This window comes from Sylvia atricapilla, chromosome 1 (genome assembly GCF_009819655.1).
Source record: "Sylvia atricapilla isolate bSylAtr1 chromosome 1, bSylAtr1.pri, whole genome shotgun sequence".
Classification (NCBI taxonomy): domain Eukaryota; kingdom Metazoa; phylum Chordata; class Aves; order Passeriformes; family Sylviidae; genus Sylvia; species Sylvia atricapilla.
This window is the reverse complement of record NC_089140.1, coordinates 54,163,361-54,183,863: the sequence shown is the minus strand read 5'-3', so window position 1 is coordinate 54,183,863 and position 20,503 is coordinate 54,163,361. Positions and strand designations below refer to the sequence as shown.

Sequence of the window (20,503 nt, the reverse complement as noted above, 5' to 3'; positions counted from 1 at the left end):
CTGTGTTTTATAACATAGCAGTTTGTAATAATTTATAACATAAATTGAGATACTAAACATACTACATTCTCTATATTTTGTTTTTAATAGGAAATATTGAATGTTTGAAACATTTAACAAAACACTGAATGTCTGACAAAGCTTTTGCCACATCAGTCTATAGACCATCCTTATTTACTGACCATTGTTGTAAAGGTTTTCACTTTTGTGACCAGGCAAAGGTACATCACTTTTGTAAGGTCAGATTAGACTGACATTGATGGAATTCCAAACATCTAGGTAGCAGGGATGGAGCAATGTCAGCAATTAAGTATGAAGTAATGGTTTTGGCGCTTTCCACTGTTTGTGATCCAAGAAGGGCAGCATCAGAATTCTAAACGTCAAACATTTTGGAATGTGAGTAATCCTCTCTTTCTGTGAGAGGATGTCTATTTTCACAGAAGTATTAATCTGAAAACAGTAGCCCCACTAGTGTTCTACATGGAAAGTATTACTGAAATGTTTTGCTTTGAATCACTTAAAGTACTCACACAGAGAAGAGATTGCACCTGCCCCCCTAAGCATCTTGCTTGAACCAAAACAGTACAAATGTTTATAAGCAATTTATATGTTTGCATAACTTTTGCCACTGTAGATCTTAAATGGCTGTAGAATTTTGTGGTACTATAGTGTATAGCATAATTATGGCAGTGGCTATGTAATGTGACTCCTAAGATTCTTCAGCTTGTTTCTGTGGAGTGGACTATGCCAGTATCAGTCTTCCGTGCTGCCTCACTAAGGAAAGTTTTCAGTTATGTGAAGTTAACAAGTAGATGAAATATAGATATCGAAATAGATACAGGAATGCACATGTTTGCTAACACTCAGGACAGTGATTGTATCTGAATTTGAATTTAGCTTTTATTCTATTTAAAATAGATTGCTAGTCTTCATGATGTTTAAGAAAGGTTAACATTTGAAATTTGGTATAAATGATACAGTGCTGCCAGTGTTGGCAGCACATTTACGGCAGGATTTCTGACAGAGCTGGAGGTGGGGCACTGCACCAGCTATAGCAAGCACTTCTTTTAGTTGGTGCTGTTCAGCAGGCAACTTAATCAGGTGTTGTTATCAGCAGTGTCTGATATTGTGTCTGGGCTGTTTCAGGAATAGCTTACTGACCAGGTGAACTGTGTGACTTGGTGCAGGCAAAAGCCTCTACTAAATTCTTCAGGATTGACTAAAAGAATTGCATTGTAGCTCTACATTAAGTTAAAAAAAGCAAACTACAAGAAAACCTCCCAGTTTCTCTTTCCCCAGCCTCCTCAGGAAAACAACCAAAATATCAGCCCACAAAAATCGGCAAATACACTAGTGGTCTGTGGCTGTGTTAGTATTTTAAAGACTAAATGGAATCCTAACACTAGCAAGAACTTTTTATTCACTTTGCTTAATTGTTTTCACTTTTAGGTGGCTTTTGATATAAATATCCTAAAATATATATGTTAAACTAATATTTGTACTGCCTGCTAGATAAAGCTTAGGTGACTTAAATGTGATATTGGAGGAAACCTTTTTTTTTCTTATTTGTTGGGTGTGTGATATTGGGCAACTATGAATATGTGATGGTATTTCTTTCAGGAGCTGGTGATGACACAAGAGCCTGGGGCCCGCCTTTTGCTGGGACAGAAAGTATTTATTTTCTCAGTGTCAATAGAAATAAAAAGGTAAGTGGGTTGTGGGACTGAACATGAGCCTATGTTTTCTGTAATTATAACTGAATGTATGACACTTCTTAGTTTGATTCTTAATATATATAATGGAACAATACTTACATTGATCTAATGTTATGATGAATAAATTTCAGGACAAAACATCTAAGTTTTTAGAACAAAAAAGGTTGTGAATATCTGGTACGGTGCTGTGGCAGCTGAGGCAAAATGAAAAAGGAGGAGTGCTTCTGCTGGTCTTCATTGCCAGCACTAATTAACTGAAAATGAAACCTGCTGAAAGCAAGGGGTGTTTTATTTGAATGATCATTTTTTTCAGGTGCATCAGCTCAGTTGACCAGTGTCAGCTGGTAGGAGGAGTGCTGCCACTATACCACAGTGAGAATGGCTAAATTTGGCTTTTGAAACTTTGGGATTAAGGTGAAGTTTCATGACATACCTGAGTTGTTTAATGGCTTGTTTCCATTGAAACAAATGTTTCTGCTGTTCCCCTGTGTACTTGCAGTAGTGGGTCCTGTTTAAATATATAGTGAACAGGTTGCGTATCTGTCAGACTGATTTTGGTCCTTGTCTGATTCATTAATGAGATATAGTTCAGCTTGCTTTACTGAGAGATTTTTTTTTTTTTTTTCAGGAGGAGGTGGGCTATGTGTTAAAATTTATTTATCCAGATTAGCTATAGAGTGAGATTTGACTGTTGGTTATGTTTAGAAGAAGCTTATAATCCCTTTCACATAAATTACTGTTGTATTTATTTTTAATCCCCAGAGTATAGCTATCAACATGAAGGATTCAAAAGGAGTGAAGCTAATCAAAGAGGTAGGTTTTGATAGCATGTGAGGTGCTCTTATTTTGTATTGTTGTGATCCTAAGTAATAAGGGTTAAACTCTGCCTTTCAAGTATTGATTTGTTAATTTAAAAAATCGAAGTATGCAGTAAATTTTGTAAATTGCACTATATAGCTTCTTTACTCTATGCTTTTGACCTCAATGTTCAGTGTAACTTGCAGTGACTTTGGATTTAAATTTACATGGAAATGTCATCAAAATCTTCAAATGAAATATTGCAAGGAAATGGTCTAATAGCCTATTCCTTTCCTGTTACTGCTGCTGTACTACTGCTGATCTTGCTGTACTGCTGCATTAGAAAGATTCAAGATGGACTGATCAGATGAAGTCAGCAGCTAAGGGGAGATGCTGCGCTCCAGTAAATGCAATTTTTTGAATATTACAGTGTATTCATGACTTCAGTTGCTGTACATCTTCCTGAAAAACATTGTCCTGTAGGTGAAACTTAGTATTTGTTTCATGTCAGTATTTGACTTCAGGGTATTTTAAGGTGATCCATTTCTCTATTTAAAAATAATAAGAGCATCAAATTTCACATTTTGTCAAACTTGTGTTTTGTCATCCCTTTATTTATTATTTGTTGAGAAATGCAAGATCTACTACTTGCCAGTAGTAGATTTTTTTAAGCCCCTTTAAGATAGTAGTGTTTTAAGCGTTGCCGTAGTAGCAGCTGACTTCTGTTACTGCTTGTTTCAGTATCAGTTCCAGTCCCTTTTTCACAGTGGCAGTCTGTATCATGCAGTAGGTGGAATTTGTTTGGAATATTGCATGAAATGGAAATAGATTAGATTTTCTGATGATTTTGATTTGTTAGCTATGCGAAGGTAGTTCATATAGAAATCTTTGGCGATTATAAGACAAGGATTCTACAGTGCCTTTATTTTTGCAGAACAGATCCATTTATTGTTGATTTGTTATGGAGTTGTATGTTTATCTTCTAAAAGCTTTGGAAGCAGAAATTCTCATTTGGAAAAATTTTGCTTGTATAACACAGGCCTTTTTTTTGATAAACTAGTCATATTCTAATTAGGTGCTATAAAGATTTTTCCTCTTGTGGAAGAAGACTAATTAATTACTTGACCTTTAAAAGTGGTGGAAGAAAAACAACTCAAAATGTCCACTGATTTCACATGTATGGGCTGAAGGTGTTTGAAGAGTTAAAGGCAGCTGGGCCTGGGAGTCAAGATGAGGTGGAGGAAAAAATGGCATTACCTGTTAAATATTTACCACACTAGCTATAAAAATGAGGAGACTGCCTGTGACAAAGTAATTTTTTATATTTTCTATCCTTTTTTAAACTTGCTTTAATAACCACTATAACTTTCTGTTCCTAAAATCAATGCCATTCCTATCTGTGATACAGCAACATTGAGAACTGATGAGGCTTTGTCACATTACTTGGGGTGCCTTTCATCATTCTGCTTGATTTTTGAGGGATATATTTTGAAAGTGTTTGATGCAGAGGTCTTGACATTCCATTATTCATCTCAAATGGAACTTCTTTTGGAGCTTTATCAAAAAGTATGTCAAAAGGGAAGTTATTTGTAACAGGCTTTTATTTTCAGTACTCTCCTGCTATCATCAGGAGAGATGTGTATAGAATTGAGCATTGTTCAGCATTGTATTTGTTACTATGACAAGTAGTGTCCATGTCTTCAAAGTAGCTGAAAAAAGTATAAATTGAGGTTTGTGACACTGCTTACTCATACATACATTCTGTCACCAGTGTAAAAGTTACAAAGAAATGTAATAAGATTATAATTTTTTTTACCTTTATTAAGCAGGGTATCCTGGTTAGAATAGATTTTATTTCCCACATATGTTTTTAAAGCTGGAAGAGGGTGATCCTCAATTTAGAATCATGTTAGAAACAGCAGTAGAGAGTCTTCTGGTATATGACAAAAGCACAGACTTGGATAATTAGTCAGTAGTATCAAGTGAGCTGAAGAAATCTATTAATCAGGAGTCCTGGCTGCTTTTCATCCTTTGGCACAGCACTACAAAATATTTTTCAAGGGTCTATTGTTTAATAAATGATTACTTGATTTCCTCAAAATTATTCCTGTGTCTTCTTTATTTCTTTATTCTATGTCACTTGTAGCCCTTTCTTCACTTCTCGTGCTTTTGACTGACTGTTAACTGCCTTCCAAATATTTGTCCGTCTTCCTGAATGAAAATTATTTTTTTCTCTTCCGTGATTGTATGTGTGCCAGTCCCATGCTCTGACACCTTTTTATAGTATCTCTTTGGAACATTATTTATCGGTTATTGTCAGAAATCCATTTTAAGAGCCTTGAGCATACTTCTCTCCTGTGCATTATTTAGCCTTAACTAATGAATTTTTAAATTTTTTATTCATGAAGAACTTGGGACTTTGATTGCCTGGGAGCTGATGACACCACTTCTTTTCCACTTTTTTTAGCTGATAGTCAATGCATCCCATGCATCGCTCTCTTACTTGATAAAGCAAGCTACTCACATATATAAATATATTTGTATGTATTTATGTGTATGCAGATTCTCCTCTGTGGAGTTCTTGTAAAAAACCAAAACATGCAATACACAAAAAAAAAATCTCCAAGCAGAAGCAAACCAAAAAAAAAAATCAGCCAAAACTTCCAAAAGGTATGCATGGTTTCCTTTATAAAGTTAGTAGCATCATTATTTTTTATGCAATTTAATGACTACTTTGGTATGAGCTGTGCTGGTTATTATTTCCTGAGGCATAGATGTTGAGGTAATCAGTGCCCACTCTGGAACAGATAGTACTCCAAGTCAGGTCTGTGTTGTATTGCTCTGTTAGTAGGTGTTAAAATACAAGTGATGTTTAGAGGAATTTTAAGGCACGCAGTATGAAATTTTAGTGGACATAAAATCCCATTGACATTGAAAATCTCTGTGAATTTTAAGAAAATAAAGTTTGCTTGGATCAGACTATGTATCCAGTTTTCCACAATGGCTGAATTGTTGGTTCAGTGAGCATCAGTGCTACATGTAGACTGCTGCCTTTATACATTAAAAACTATTTCCAGTGAAAACTTAAAATGCAGAGCTGGTACAGCCCTTGTAATGTGTCTTGCAAACTCCTTTGTCTGAGAGCATATACCCAGCTAAACTGGGCCCAAGTCATTGTATCCTCACTTATCACTTTTGTCATTTCACATATGTTGCCCAGTCCAGAAGTATGGTGCTTTTCATGTTACAGTACTGTGTGTCATGCTTTCTTCCTCAGTGGCTTGTAGGAAATGGTAGTTCTTCAATATAACATGGACAACAAGTTTCAACTGATTTAGCCCATCCAATCGCTGTAATTTTCATGGATTATAAAATCACAGTGAAAGCAATACACAAGTTCTAACCAATTTCTTCTCTTGAATGAATTAGGCTAAAGCTGTAACATTACCAGCTTGAAAAGTATTTATGTATGAACTGTGATAGATTTAATTAGAAAATAAAACCTCCTTAACTTGATCTTTCATAAAGGCATTGTGATTTCTGTTACAATGACACTTGTTTGCAGAAACTTGTCTAACACACTGTATATTTAATTAGACAGTGACATGGCAGTTTCAGAGACTGTGATTCCTTCATTGGCTGCAAATAGCATTAAGCAATTAATATATCAGTTATGCTTAAAAATGGGTGCACAAACATGTGTACCTGTCAGGGAACATTTCTTAAATTCCTGTACATTCACACACACCCCACACAATTTACCAGGCAGAAAGCCTACAAGTCCCTCAAGGCATACATCTGTCTTTTAACATGTAGTTCACATGCTTCAGGAGTCAGCTTGTGTTAGTCTTATTGAAATTTGCATATGTATGTCTGCTTATAATTTTTATAAGAGAGGATGGAATTTAAAGCAAATCAAGGTTATATGTTAATCTTAACATCAATAGATTTTTGGACTCCTTCATTTGAAAGCAATGAAAAAAGTCACTGGAGATCTTGACAGCACTTTTGTTTTTGATGTGTCTTTAAGATCTTAATTTCTTAATGTTAGTGTTGTTAGGCTCCCTTTTCTACTTCTACATATTGGAAGTTGTATATATGGCCTTGGTATGGTAACTGTAGTCAATTATTTGAAAATTAAAAAAAATTTAAAAATATTTCTGTTATGGAGAAAAACATGAATAATGGATATTATGAATAATATCACTTCACTTTTCTTTCTTGAGAAAAAGGGGGTAGAAAGAATGTGTGTGAAGATTGTTCTGTAAACTATTGTCAAGCCTTAGGAAATTGATGTGATACTGACAATATCACAGTTTTGTCTAATCACTTGAGGACTTTGACAGTCTTCTTTCTAGATATGCAGCATTTCTAATATGTAGTTTGCAGAAATGCACAGTGTGACAGGCAAAAAAAATCTCTATAGGCTTGTCAATTTTCTTTTATCAGGAAGATCAGAGCCATTTTGATTAGCAAGATTTTAAAATTAAGTTACACAGGAATTCATTCAACTTTTGGGAGCTAATTAACAGATTTTACTTGTCTTTTCTTTTCTAAAGCTTGCAGCAGCATCTGATGTTTTTGTGGAAAACTTTGTCCCTGGGAAGCTGGCTGAAATGGGCCTTGGTTATGAAGACATTAAAAAGATTGCTCCTCACATAGTGTACTGCTCAATAACAGGTATTTTATTTTCAATTCTCTGTGTTCATTATTTCCTTTATTTCAGTCAAAGTGTTATAAAAGTCATGTATTTGTATAGACGTATGTTACTTTGATGCCTGTTAAGATAAATTGAGAGTTTAAGTGAGTTCAATTCAAAAACAGGCATAGAAAATGTTTGAGGAAACAACCATGTCAACAGCTTAGTAGCTGTCATTGCCATGCCAGCCTGACATGTTCCTATTAATTTCGAAGGAGCCAGGATGGGCTGGCCACCTTGGATTTTGCTTTAAACTAGCTGAAAATTGAGATTTCTTTTTTTTTTTTTTTTTTTTTTAATTATCTCCCAGCAGTTTTACTGAATCAATTTACATATTGTGTGCTTTAAATCTGGTAATCTCAGTGTTTTTACTGCCCTGAAGTATCTCTCTCTTCAGATTTGTGCAGCTACCTCTTCGTGGAAGCTTTATGTGACTTTTTTACAGTCTACTGCTTGGTATCTGAAACAGTAAAAGAGTTGTATGTACTTTATAATAGGGAAGACTGAAAAGGAGGTAGACACATCTATGCAGTTCCTGATATTTATGTAAAAATAATTTTAAGTCTGAAAAACTGCTTAAAAATCTCCAACAAAAACCAACCCCCAAAATCTTAATCAAGCGCTAAAATAAATAGTCCAGTATTAAAATGCAATTAAATAATAGTATAGGTTACAAGTATTTTTAGACTGGTTAAAATCTTAGTTACAAACTGCTTTGTCCTTCAGTTTCTGCAGAACAAATGGCTTTGGCCTTTTGGTTACTGGGTAAGGATGTAATTTAATAGAAATCAAATAGCTTTTTTGTCTTTTGTGATGTATTTATCATATTTGTATGGCAAATATCTGAAAATGTCAAGAGCAGAAAGACAATTATATTCAAGGCTTGCTGAGAATCTTGTTTAAATACCTATTTAAGTTGTTCAGTGGCTAGTTAACACGATGTTTTTAGTATTTGCTTGTGCATATAATCTCACAACTGGAATTTGTCAAGTGGGTTTGCATTTTTTTGTTTGCTTTTTTTTGTTTGGTTGCTGTACCCATAAAAAAGGAAAAATAATTAAAATTGCATCCAAACAATCTGTGTGAAGTACAACACCCTCTCATTTTGTGTCAGGTGCTCCAATCTCTTAATCAACTTTGTGACTCTGTGCTTGCCTCAATAAGTTGATGTCTGCCTTGTACTGGGTAGCCCAGAGGTGGGTGCAGAACTACAGGCGTGGCCTCAACAGTGTTGAGAAGAGGGGAAGGATCTACCCCCTTGGCCTGCTTGACTCTCTTCCCAGTGCACACAAAATGCTCTTGTCCTCAAGGATGCATACTTTTATATGTTTTAAGTACCCCCTCAACTGAGGGTAACCCTTGCTGCAGACTTCTCCGCTAGTCTCACGGACCTAGGACTCCTGAGAGCCATCTTTTTTTTTGGTAAATACTGAGGCAAAAAAGCATTAAATGCATCCACCTTCATAGCCTTTGCTCATTTTGCTGTAGGTCTGTGTCTTCCCTGGTCATCCTTCTGCTGATTTGCTTGCAGAATCCTTTCATGTTGCCTTTTGTGTCTTTTGCCAAATCCAACTCCAGGTCAGCCTGTGCTTTTCTTACCATATACTCGTATGATCAAACAGCACCTTTGTACTTCTAGGTCGCTTGCTTCTGCTTTCACTGCTTGGAAGATAAGTTGGACAAAAATCACATAATCTTGCTGTTTAGAGCTTTGTGTAATGCATAGCTTACAGTTATGTTCTATAATGGAAAACACATAAGCCTTATTCATAGACTATGACAACTTGAAGTTGAAAGTGTTTGGGAGATAAGTGACGTTTGTCAGGCATCCATAAAGCAACTTGAAAACTTAAATTATGGTTGTTTAATTCTTGGATAATCAACAGGTGATAAGCAGTGTCTATTTAAGGATGATGCCTCTTTTAGGAATAAAGACATAAGCTCCATTGCCCTTAAAAAAATCAGCTCATCAATCCATTGAGGTAAGACAGGTAATAGCAAAGCCTCGATCTAAGCATATTAAAAGAAGCAACCAGACTATGACCAAATGCACATCTGAGACATGCAGGAAGGCTTTTTTGGCATAGTCGAGCAGAAAACAGATTTAAGAAGAGTTTCTGGTTGATTTCTAAAATCGCTGTGATGTGATTCTAGATATTGCAATCCCTAACTATTTTGTGCTGGGATTGACCCTGCTGCATTAAAATATGCTTGGGGTTGTTTGTTGTTGTTGTTTCTGTGAAGAGAGATGAGGCTAAGTATGACACTTTGGGACTCAAGGGTCAGGCAAGTGATAGTGCAGGTCTGTCTGGGGCAAGTCAGTCAACCAGATACATTACAACCACAGCTGTACAAAAAGAAGGATGGGTGATTGTTGTAGGTGACTCCCTACTGAGGGGAACTGAGGGCCCTGGATACTGACTGGCCCTGTCCCACAGGGATATCTTCTGCTGCCTTGGGACTAAGTAAGAGATATTAGAAGACTCCTTTGGACTGATGCAGCCCTCTGATTGTTACCTAATTCTGGGTTTCCAGGTCAGCAGTGACAACTTCCAGTGCAATCAGAAAGGACTTCAGGGCATTGGGATGACTGGTTGAGGGGATAAGGGCAGAGGTGGTGTTTCCCTCAATGCTTTCAGTAGCAGTGGAGAATGCTGAAAGAAACAGGAGAGCCCTGATCAACACATGGCTTAAAGGCTGGTGCCATTGGTGCAGTTTTGGCTTTTTCCCTCACGGGATAATTTATACAGCACTAGGCTGACTGCAGGCAGATGAGGCTTGCCTGTCTAAAAGAGTGAAAAGGATTCTAGGCCTGGGAGTTGGCAGGGATGATTGAGACGGCTTTAAAGTTGGTTTGAAGGGGAAAGCAGGTAAGACCAGGTCACTAGAGATAAGCCTGGGGTGGCATGCCTGTGTCAGGGGTGAAATTGATTGCCCAGCTGAGGTACATCTACACCAGTATGGGTAACAAACAGGAGGGGCTGGAGGCCATCATGCAGCAGGAAAGCTTTTACATATTGCCATCGAGGAAATGAAAGGGAATGAGGCATGTAGCAATTCATGGCTACAAGCACTTCAGAACAGACAAGCAAGGAAGGAGAAGCTCTGTACATTAAGGGTGGTTTCAGCTGTATAGAGCTAAAAGATAATGATGACAAGGCTGAGTATCTATGGGTAAGAATCAGGGGGAAGGCCAACAAGGCAAACATCCTGATGGGAGTCTGTTATAGACAATCCAACCAGGATGAAGGAATGGATGGACTATTCTGTAAGCATCTGGCTGATTTTTCACAATTGCTAGCCCTTGTTCTTGTGGGAGACTGACTTGTGGGATGTCTGCTGGAAACTCAAAACAGTGGAGAAGAGGCAGTCTAGGAGGTTTCTTGAGTGTGTGGAAGAGAACTTCCAGACATAACTGGTAAATGAGCTTAGCAAGGGAGGTGATCTGCTAGACCTGCTTTTTACAAACAGAAAATGGCTGATGGGAAATGTGGTGGTCTGATGACATCTTTGGCACAGTGATCATGACATAATAGAGTATTCAATTCTTGAAGTAAGAATGGGGTCAACAAAACCTCTACTGTGGACTTTGGTCTGTCCAGGATACTGGTTCAGAGAGTTCCTTGGGAAACAGCCCTTAAAAACAGAGGAGTCCAGAAAGGCTGGACATACTTTAAGAGGGAAATCATAAAGGCACAGGAGCAGTCTGTCCCTGTGTGCCAAAAGACAGGCTGTCAGGGAAGAAGACTGGCCTGACTGAATAAGGAGCTTTGCTGGAGCTTAGGGAAAAAGAAAAAGAGTTTATCATCTTAGGAAGAAGTGGCAGAAAACTCAGGAAGAGTACAAGGGTGTTGTTAGATCACATAGAAAGAAAATTAGAAAAACAAAAGCTCATCTAGAACTCAATCTGGCCACCTCTGTGAAAGATAATAGAAAATGCTTTTATAAATACATTAACAACAGAAGAGTGGCCAAGGAAAATTTCCAAGGAAAAACTTCTATGGGATATAAAGAGGAATTTTACAACCAAGCATAAGGCTGAGCAATTAATGCCTTTTTTGCCTCAGTCTTCAACAGAAAGATGGCTTATCAGCCAGCTCCCTGAGTTGGTAGATGGGGATGGGGAGCAGAATAGAACCCATGTAATCCATAAGGAATTAGTTTGTGACCTGCTGTACCAGTTAGACACTCACAAGTACATGGAGTGAGATGGGTTTCCCCCAAAGGTAGTGAGGGAGCTGGCAGAAGAGCTCACTAAGCTGCTCTCCATCATTTATCATCAGTCCTGGCTAACAGGGGAGGTCCTATACCAGCGGAGGTTGATCAATGTGATGCTTATCCACAAGAAGGGCCAGAAGGAGGATTCAGAGAACTACCTGTCTCTGACAGGCCTGTCCACCTGACGGGAAAGTTACAAAACAGATTATCTTGAGTGCATTACGTTGTATATGCGGGGTAGCCAGGGCATCAGGCCCAGCCAGCCCAGTTTGTGAAAGGCAGGTCTTGTTTGACCAACCTGATCTCCTTTTATGATCAGGTGCCCACCTAGTGGATGTGGGAAAGGCTGTGGGTGTTGTCTACCTGGACTTCAGCAAAGCCTTTGATACTGTCTCCCACAGCATTCTCTTGGAGAAGCTGGCAGCCCATGGCTTGGACTGATGCACACTTTCCCAGGTGAGGAACTAACTGGACAGCTGGACCCACAGCGTGGTGGTGAATGATGCCACATCCAATTTGTGACTAGTTATAAGTGGAGTTCCCCAGGGTTCAATATTGGGGCCAGTCCTATTTAATAAAGTTATTGATGATGTGGACATGGGGATCGGGTGCACCCGCAGTAAGTTTGAGGATGACACCAAGCTGGGAGGGAGTTTTGGTCTGCTGGAGGGTGGAAGTCTCTGTAGAGGGTTCTGGCCAGGCCGATGAGGTTTGGTGAGGTGAAGTCCCAGGTTCACTTGAGTTGCAACAACTCCCTGCAGCACTATAGGCTGGGGGAAGTGCAGCTGGAAAGCTGCCCAGCAGAAAGAGACCTGAGCATGCTGATTGACAACAGCTGAACTTGAGCCAGCAGTGTGCCCAGGTAGCCAAGAAGGTCAATGGCATCCTGGCCTGTATCAGAGATAGTGATTGAGCACTCGCTGGTTCAGCACCTGCTAGAATTTTGTGTTAGTGGTTACAGTGATTGTAGCCATTACCCTATTATGGATTAAGGTATTTGCCAGATCCTTGAAGTCGTTCAGATGCTGGAGGGCTGCGCTCTTTGTGATACTGTTTTTGTGAATACTGTTATGTAGGAATTACTGTTTTGTACTGCTTGATGTGAGCCAGATCAGGTTGGGCTTTCTTCAGAATATATCATATTGGTCATGTGACTGTGAGTGGTTCATATGTGCCATTTGTAATATAACAACACTTGAATGTATTTCATTATTTCTCTTTCTGATATATAAATTTTCATGGAGATGTTATCAGCTTACTTTTCATTTATTATTTACTTTGCCCTTCTTGCTCTAAGCTATGGTATCACCATGAAGTCTAATTAATCCCAATTCTAGTCCTACATGTTGCTTCTGTCCTTCTTCTCTCATCAATTCTGATGGCCAACAAATAACAGCACTAAAAAAGAGCAGAGCCGTGACAAAAAGGTCTCCCATCCTTTTGAGTCTTCCTTTAAAAGAACAGAAGTTCTTGGTGTTTTAAGAAAGCAACTGTAATTTGTGGATTTTTTTAATGTAGCAGAACAAACCTGCTTTCTTTTTCGATTTTGTGTTTAAAAACAGCTAAAATTCTGTGAAAAATTTTGAAAGCATTCAAACTTCTCATTCTTATACATCTTAAAATTCAAGATTGAACTCCATTGCATAAAATATTTTTTGTTAATAAAACATATATGGAGGTGACTGCTTCTGGTGAATACTCATATATTGTAGCAGAACATAAAATCTAGGAGACATGTTTCTTAGAAATCAGAAAATATGCTACTTTATAACTTAGAGAATATTGAGTCATTTTTCTTTAATACAGGAATAATTTTTGTATGGAGTTGCCTCTCTAAAGTTTGGACAATTGCAAATAGTAAAATTATATACAGTGATATTAAAATGAAATATAGTGTATTTTTTTCAGTAAGTCCAGGGTCATATGTAGGTGAAGAGTTTAGACATAGATATGCCAGATGCTGTCTCTTTTATGGCATTTTGGAAGTTGTGATTTGCAAACTGAGTTCCATATTTGAACAGCTCTGATTGAATCTATACAGCTTTGCAGTGAGTGCTGCAGGGTTTTGAGGATATCCGGGACATTTCCCAATGTTCCTGCTGCTTTGAGTGCACTTGAGCTCCAAATTGCCTGTTCTCACTCACCAGCTGGCTTTGCTTGGCTAGAAGTAGTTTAAATATAATACATTTTAATAGTTCTGTGGTTGAGATTGGTTTAAGTTCTGGAAAATTGGATGGTTAAAGAAAATCATGTGCAGGTCACAAGGGAGTGACCATTTCTGTATAGTCTGTGTGATGCTTTCACAAGTCAAGTTGCAGCTTATTGCTTATTTCTGAACGGGAGGGGGCACTATTTAAAAGGACAAGATGGTTTCCAAATCAAAATTTTTTTTTTTCCTCTTAAAGCATCTGAAGGTAGTATGTTTTCAAATAATTTTTCAGTTTGTTTATAAATGATGAAAGGTACTCCTCTCAGGTTCTCTATCCCAGCCCTTTGCTCTGCTGATCTGTGTGAATTGTGATAGCTCTTCTTTTTGTGCTTCTTTCTTCTTTCTTTACTTTGTTTTCTAGGGAGTAATACTTTATATCATATGCAGGTTGCTTTGTATGTTGCTGGTGATATTAAAAAAATCTTGTTTTAGTGTTTTATGTCATTTTATTTCTTAGAATATAGATGTGATGCTTATTTTTCTGCCTTTTAAGGAAATTTTACTTCTGGAAAAACTTATTAGTGTATTTATGCATGAAAGAAATTGAATACAGAATTATAGAATCACAGAATGAGTAAGATTGAAAGTGTGTCATATGATCCAGCCTCCTGGCTCAAGCAGGGTCATCCTAGAGCACATGGCATAAGATTGTGTCCATTCGGCTCTTGAATATCTCCAGTGAGGGAGACACAATAACCTCTCCAAGCAATCTGTTCCAGTGCTTGGTTACTTGGTGCATCTTCCAGTGCATCAGTCTCTGCCTGTTGCCTCTTGTCCTATTCCTTGGCATCACTGAGAAAAGCCTAGCTCCATCCTCTGGGCACTTCCCTATTAGGTATCTGTATACACATTAATGAGGTCTCCTCTCAGTTGTTTATTTTCAAGGCTGAAGAGGCCCAGCTCTCTCAGCCTGTCCTCATGAGGGACACGTTCCAGTCCCTTACTCCTCTCTGTTGACCTCCAGTGGACCCACTGCAAGAGCTCCTTGTCTCCCTTGTCCTGAGGAGCCCAGAACTGGACACAGCACTCCAGATGTGGTCTCACCTGGGCTGAGCAGAGGGTCAGGATCCCTCCCTCCACCTGCTGGCAATGCTCTTCCCAATGCACCCGAGGAGACCATTGGCTGCCTTGGCCACAAGGGCTCACTGCTGGCTCATGGACAGCTTGTTGTCCACCAGGACCCACAGGTCCTTCTCTGCAGAGCTGCTTTCCAGAGGTTTGGCCTCCAGCCTGTACTGGTGCAGGGGGTTATTCTTCCCCAGGAACAAGACCCTGCAATTGCCTTTGTTGAATTTCGGGCATTGCCTTCTGCCCATCTCTCCGTCTTCCAGTTCTTCTCTCACATCTTTCTCAAGGCCATTTCGAAGACCATTTTGAAGCCCTCTGTGGTATCTGCCACTCCTCCCAGCTTTGTGTCACCAGTGAACTCGCTGAAGAGGCATCTGCCCCTTCACCTGAGTCACTGATGATGTGAACAAGATGAACAAGTTGAACAATACTGGGCCCAGTAATAGAACTTTGGGGATACCACTCGTGACAGGCCTCCTGCTAGACCCTGTGCCACTGATCATGAGTCTTTGGCACCTGTCATTATGCATAGTGATAATTGAAGAAAATCTGCCATGAAAACAAACTTAGTTTCAACCAAAAGTAACTGTGAAGATAAGTTTTTGGAATTGATATTTTTGTAAACTTTGTGTTACTATAGCAGTTTATATTTCTTAGGGATTTGCACTCTAACTCACAAAACTTAGTCTTAACTCTGAATTGACAGTATGTTTTGTTTGTTTGTTGTAAAACAGTATGTTTGTTTGTTGTGAAACAGTATGTTGCTAAAGAGGCAAAAATTAGATGGAAAGAGTAATAAAAGTTTTATAGAAGTGTTGTGGGTCACCAGAGTTTTCTATGGGTCTGAATCTGGAATTGTTGTATATGTAGCTTTTATTTAATATACATAAAGTTGTAAAGATACATAAATGAACACATTTCAAAACAGTAAGTCATTCCTCTGTGTCTCTTGAGTGATTCTGGTTGACTTATGAGAAGAAAAACAGTTCTTCATTCTACCCATTTACATAAGGTATGGTAATAATTTAAAAGAACAAGCATTTGGTACTTCCCAGTATCTTCTTTTGTACAGATAATTTGTAGTGGCTTTCCATGAGAAGATGTAATGTTATAGTTCTGATGCACATCCTACTTTGTCTCTACCATTTTCACAACAGGAAAGAAAAGACAACTGAAATGTGTTTTGCTGGGCAAAGGTTAGCCAAAGTGTTTTTCAGATCCCCTAATTTGTGAACTAACTGTGGTAAGATGTGGAATTGCCTGGATTAGATGCAGTTTTTAGACTCCCTCTTTACCAAATCTTTCCAGCCCATAAAATTACACATAACTTTGAGTGTTTGTATGTGTCTTCATGCCCACTCATTCCCCTAATTATTGATGTTTTTGTAGCTTCTGTATGGTTTAATTCTGGATGTAGTTGCCTGATACAAATGGATAAATTACCTGCCAAAAAGATGATAGCTTAAGTTTAAAAAAATCATTGAGCAGAATAGTTCTCAATGGTGTAAATTATTTGCTGATAGCATACTGGTAAAAACTCAGGTTGCATTCAGAAGCTGACTCAGGCAATTGTTGTAGTTGTAACTAAATAATAGCAGCTACATGAATGGCCTTGAACATTAATCTGTTCAACAGTTTTTAAAATTTGTGACCCAAAATTGCTAAAAAAATAGGTTGTTTTGGGTTTTTTTTTGGGGTGAGGTTTTTTTTTTTTTTTTTTTGTAATTACAAAAAAAACTAGGCATGAAAATTTGGGGAAAAAAAAAAGGAAAAAAGGAAGATTTAAAAAGCCATCTGCATTGCAAAATATCTCGTTGATCAAATAGCCAATTCAAGCAGGATACTGTGCAGAATGAATTGGAAATCAGGAGTATTAACTTATAATTACAGTTATAGCTGGCTTCTAAGTATAATAAAAGCAGCAAAAATTTGGAGATTGTGTTAGTTGAGGAATTTGGAAAGTGCAAAAATGAATATTGAGTGTTGTGGTGCCAGTATTCAGTAAAAGATGTTCATGGACTATTTTTTCAATAAACATATTGCTTTCTATTATTGGAAAATAATGCATTGTCTGATGTGTAAAAGAGACATTTTCAGAACAAACTGGTTCTTGTGCTTCCAGTAGTTCTTAATGTATTTTAAAATAGGGAGGAAGGTCTGGAAAATCATGAACATTGTGCATCTCTTAAACAAACAGAAAAATCACGTTTGCAAGCCTTGAGGTATGAACTTAAGTGGTCACAATGATTAAATAAGGCATTTAGAGGAAGAAAATATGAAGCTTCTACCTGAGCTTGATTTGATAAAAATAGAGCTTTCCACCATTGGAAAAGAAAATTAATCTGTTAGTTTTTTGCATTATGCAGTGGGAAGATGGATGGATTAAAGAGTTGATCCACCTCTTTTTTTTTTTTTTTTTTTTTGATAGCTTGAATTTATCTGCATGGTTAGGAGAAGCTGATCAGAGTCTAGAGAAAAAATAGTCTGAGACCATCTTTTGACAAGTTAATTATCAAATATGCAAATTATTTTTAAGACAATTTAATTGGTTGTCTATATAAGGCTGATAAAACTTGTGCTATATATTTTGACTGTAGTGAAGTTTTTGACACTTTTGATTAATACTTTTGTAGAAAAGCTAGGACAACGTGATGTACAAGAAATAAAAAATGACGTGGTTCAAGAGGGATCAGAAGCTTTCTCAGCTTACTATAGATACTTCATGACTTAATGAAAGAAAATGCTTCAGAACTGGTGTTGGTGGTTTCTTTTTAAAATTTTATTTTAATGTTGGGTTTTTTTTTTTCTTTCTTTTTTTGTTTGTTTTGTTTTGTTTGTTTGTTTGTTTGTTTTTTTGCTTAACACAGGCAATGTATTACAGTGTGGATGAGTCAAAAATTCTGTTGCCATCATGTGCTGCTGGGGGCTTGTGGAGTTTAGATTTGAGAGGCAGGAAAAACCTGGAGGTGATTTACAGGTAGAAGGCATCACTTCCTTTACAGCCTTATACTGTCCTTTAGAATATTTTCTGGGGGCCTGGCCAAATCTCAGAGTCATGGAGGACTGGCTTCTGCTTATTTTTTTTACTGAAGATGGAATTCAACTGGAATTGCAACTCTTCCAAACAGTCTGTGTGTCAACACAGCCCCATGCCCAGTCATGTGATGAAGTCCTAATGTAAAAGATCCATTTTTAGTGGCCTGAGAGCTCTATGTGGCTCTTAAAACCCAGAAAGCGGAAGGGAGTCAACTTATACAGCAGGATTAGAATTAAAGATTACCTTGACCAATTTGTTTACATAAATAAAAGAGGAAGGGTAGAATTGAAGATTGGAACAAATACAATGTACCATGCTTAATCACAAATAATCAAGTACTTTTAATATATTGTCAGGGAACACTGGGTTAGAAAAGGGTTCTCAGAAGACTTGGTTGTAAGGATGGGGAATGGTCAAAATTGAACATGAGTCAGTGATGATGTCATTAGATTAAGCACTAGTGTCATATGTAAATGAATATGGTCTAGAGGACTGTTTCTCTACCCTGCTCCACATTGGTAAGGCTGGAAGGTCAAGTCTTCTTCTGGGTACCACATTTCAAAAACTATGTGGAAAACTGAAAAGAGTTGAGAGAACAATCTATAAGAAAAGCATTGTGTATGAAAGGTAGCTTGGTACATCAGGTTTTTTCTTAAAAAAATGCTGCTGTGATCAGAAGGAAGTACTGTGGTTGGCCATGTAACCATCTCTTTCTAAAACATTCTGTAGATTCTCACACAGCAGTTTTGAAATGAAGATTCTGATAGTATGTGAAAGCATCAAAATGCTTTGCTTAATGCATAGAATTAGCCAAAATGCTACTTGGAATTCAAAGAATGAGTGTATTAAGAAAAGAAAATCTCTTTTCTTAATGCACTCAAGAAAAAAAAATTGGGAGATAGTAATTAAAATAAGGGTTCAGACTTGACAGTTGGAGAAGTAGATTGTCTCTGTTTTCAGAGATTTAAGTAATTGAGATGACATGTGCTGCGTACAGAATAAAAAATGATACGGATATTGAATATTTTGGTGCTCCTCTGCACTGCACAATATGCTGGTTTGCAATTCTCAGTGTAAACTGCGTATTTGTGCAGATTAGTAACTGGTTCCTTGTGCAGTAAAGAACCAGCTTTATGGCACACAGCAGGAGCTCTAAGAATGTATTATGCATCTCATGAGTAATTACTCTGATACCTGAGGTGGCCATCAATATATGAGCAAATTGAGGCTTTTAGAACTGTATTAATTCTAAATATGAATTTCTGCAAGAATTTGGGACTGTTTTAACTTACATAGCACAAGTGTTAAATATTGTACAGCCATAGCCTCATGAAGAAATTGACTGTTCTGGCTGAAAGTTTGCTTGATGTAAATCAAAGACAAGGAGCTGGTTCACTTTATGCTTCCAGGCATTACAACAGTTTTTCAAACTATGATTCCTTTCTTCCCATCTTCACTGTATGAATAAAGCCACTAAAGAAACTGATGAGACAGTTTTAATCTCTATATGTATTACAGAGTGTTTGCAAGCAGAGTTTTTAATTTAATATTTAAAAAAACCCTAATGTGGAAGAGATAGAGTATTGTATTATCTCAGGTTCAAGATACCTGATTTCTTTCTAGACATCTAAACTGATTTGTGCCTTGGCCTGAAAACGAGTCCTATGCCATTTGAGTATTTGTGTCAATTTTTCCTTTTGGCTGAGCCACCAAACTAGAAAACTTCAGTGTAAAGAGGCAAAGTGATTGCTTATATGGGAAAATTATTTGGCAAAATTGCACATATCCAAATACTACTTCAAGGATGTCAAAAAAGTACTTTTTCACTGCAACTGAAAAAAAAAAAAAAAAAAAAAAAAAAAAAAAGAAGTCATTTGGTCTTTTGAATGAAGAAATAGTTCTTTCTAAGAAAGGAATCAATCACCACAGCAGTGCATTGGTGTATCCGTGGTGGTTTGAGGTGGTACATAGTTCTGCTAGGTAAATTCCCTGAGAGAACTAATTTGATCTGTTGAACTAGATGTCCCTTGATCCTAAGTGAGGCAGCACTATAGCTGATGCTTCTGAAAATAGTCCTTAAGTGTCATGTTTTAAAGCCTTACTTCATTTTGGCTGGATGTGTTTAGATAGTTTTGTGCCCTCTGTCTTGTTAAAGGTAACCTGTGCAGCCCCAAACCTCCTTGTGCTTGGCACAAGACCTGTTCCAAAACAGTCTGATGCTGTAGGATTGGCACTTCCTGGCCAGTATTTCTTCCCAGGATAAAGTTTATACTCCATTCAGTATATGGAGTATAAACTGCAATACCAAACACATGAAATTTAATTTTTTGTAAATGTTATTTACATATAAAATAAAGCAAATATTGTTGTAGTCTTCCACAGTTGACCGCTTTATTCAGAATTAGATGAGAAGGGCCAATGGCAGCTTTTAATTTCTATTCTTAGCTCATGGTACAAATTACTATTATAGTGAAGCATAGCTACAAGAACAGGGTGTACCTTCTGATGGTGTAAAAAGAAATTGATATTAATTTCTGCTGCTTCTTCTTTTTGAAGATCTTCTAAATCTTTCCAGCTGTTTTGTATCAAAGGTGATCCATGTGCAAGGAGTTTTTTACCTCATGCTGTTCTAGACAAAAAAAAACCCCAAATACAAGCATTAAACAGGTCTATTAGACCCAGGGCTATTTTTTCTCTTTACTGAGATTAGTAATGTATTTGGTGTTTTTTTTTTAATAAAGAGTTGGTTTATTTGTGTT

At 37.4% G+C, this 20,503-nt stretch overlaps 1 protein-coding gene across 4 annotated transcripts in view; it reads left to right on the top strand.

Annotated features, from left to right (window-relative positions):
• Positions 1 to 20,503, top strand: part of SUGCT (succinyl-CoA:glutarate-CoA transferase) — a 315,880-nt gene that overhangs the window by 4,502 nt on the left and 290,875 nt on the right. For all 4 annotated transcript variants that reach the window (XM_066323055.1, XM_066323063.1, XM_066323071.1 and 1 more), the window contains exons 4-6: positions 1,621 to 1,706; positions 2,478 to 2,528; positions 7,073 to 7,193. In XM_066323055.1, coding sequence (XP_066179152.1) covers positions 1,621 to 1,706; positions 2,478 to 2,528; positions 7,073 to 7,193 — 258 coding nt within the window. The remainder of the gene's footprint in view (positions 1 to 1,620; positions 1,707 to 2,477; positions 2,529 to 7,072; positions 7,194 to 20,503) is intronic.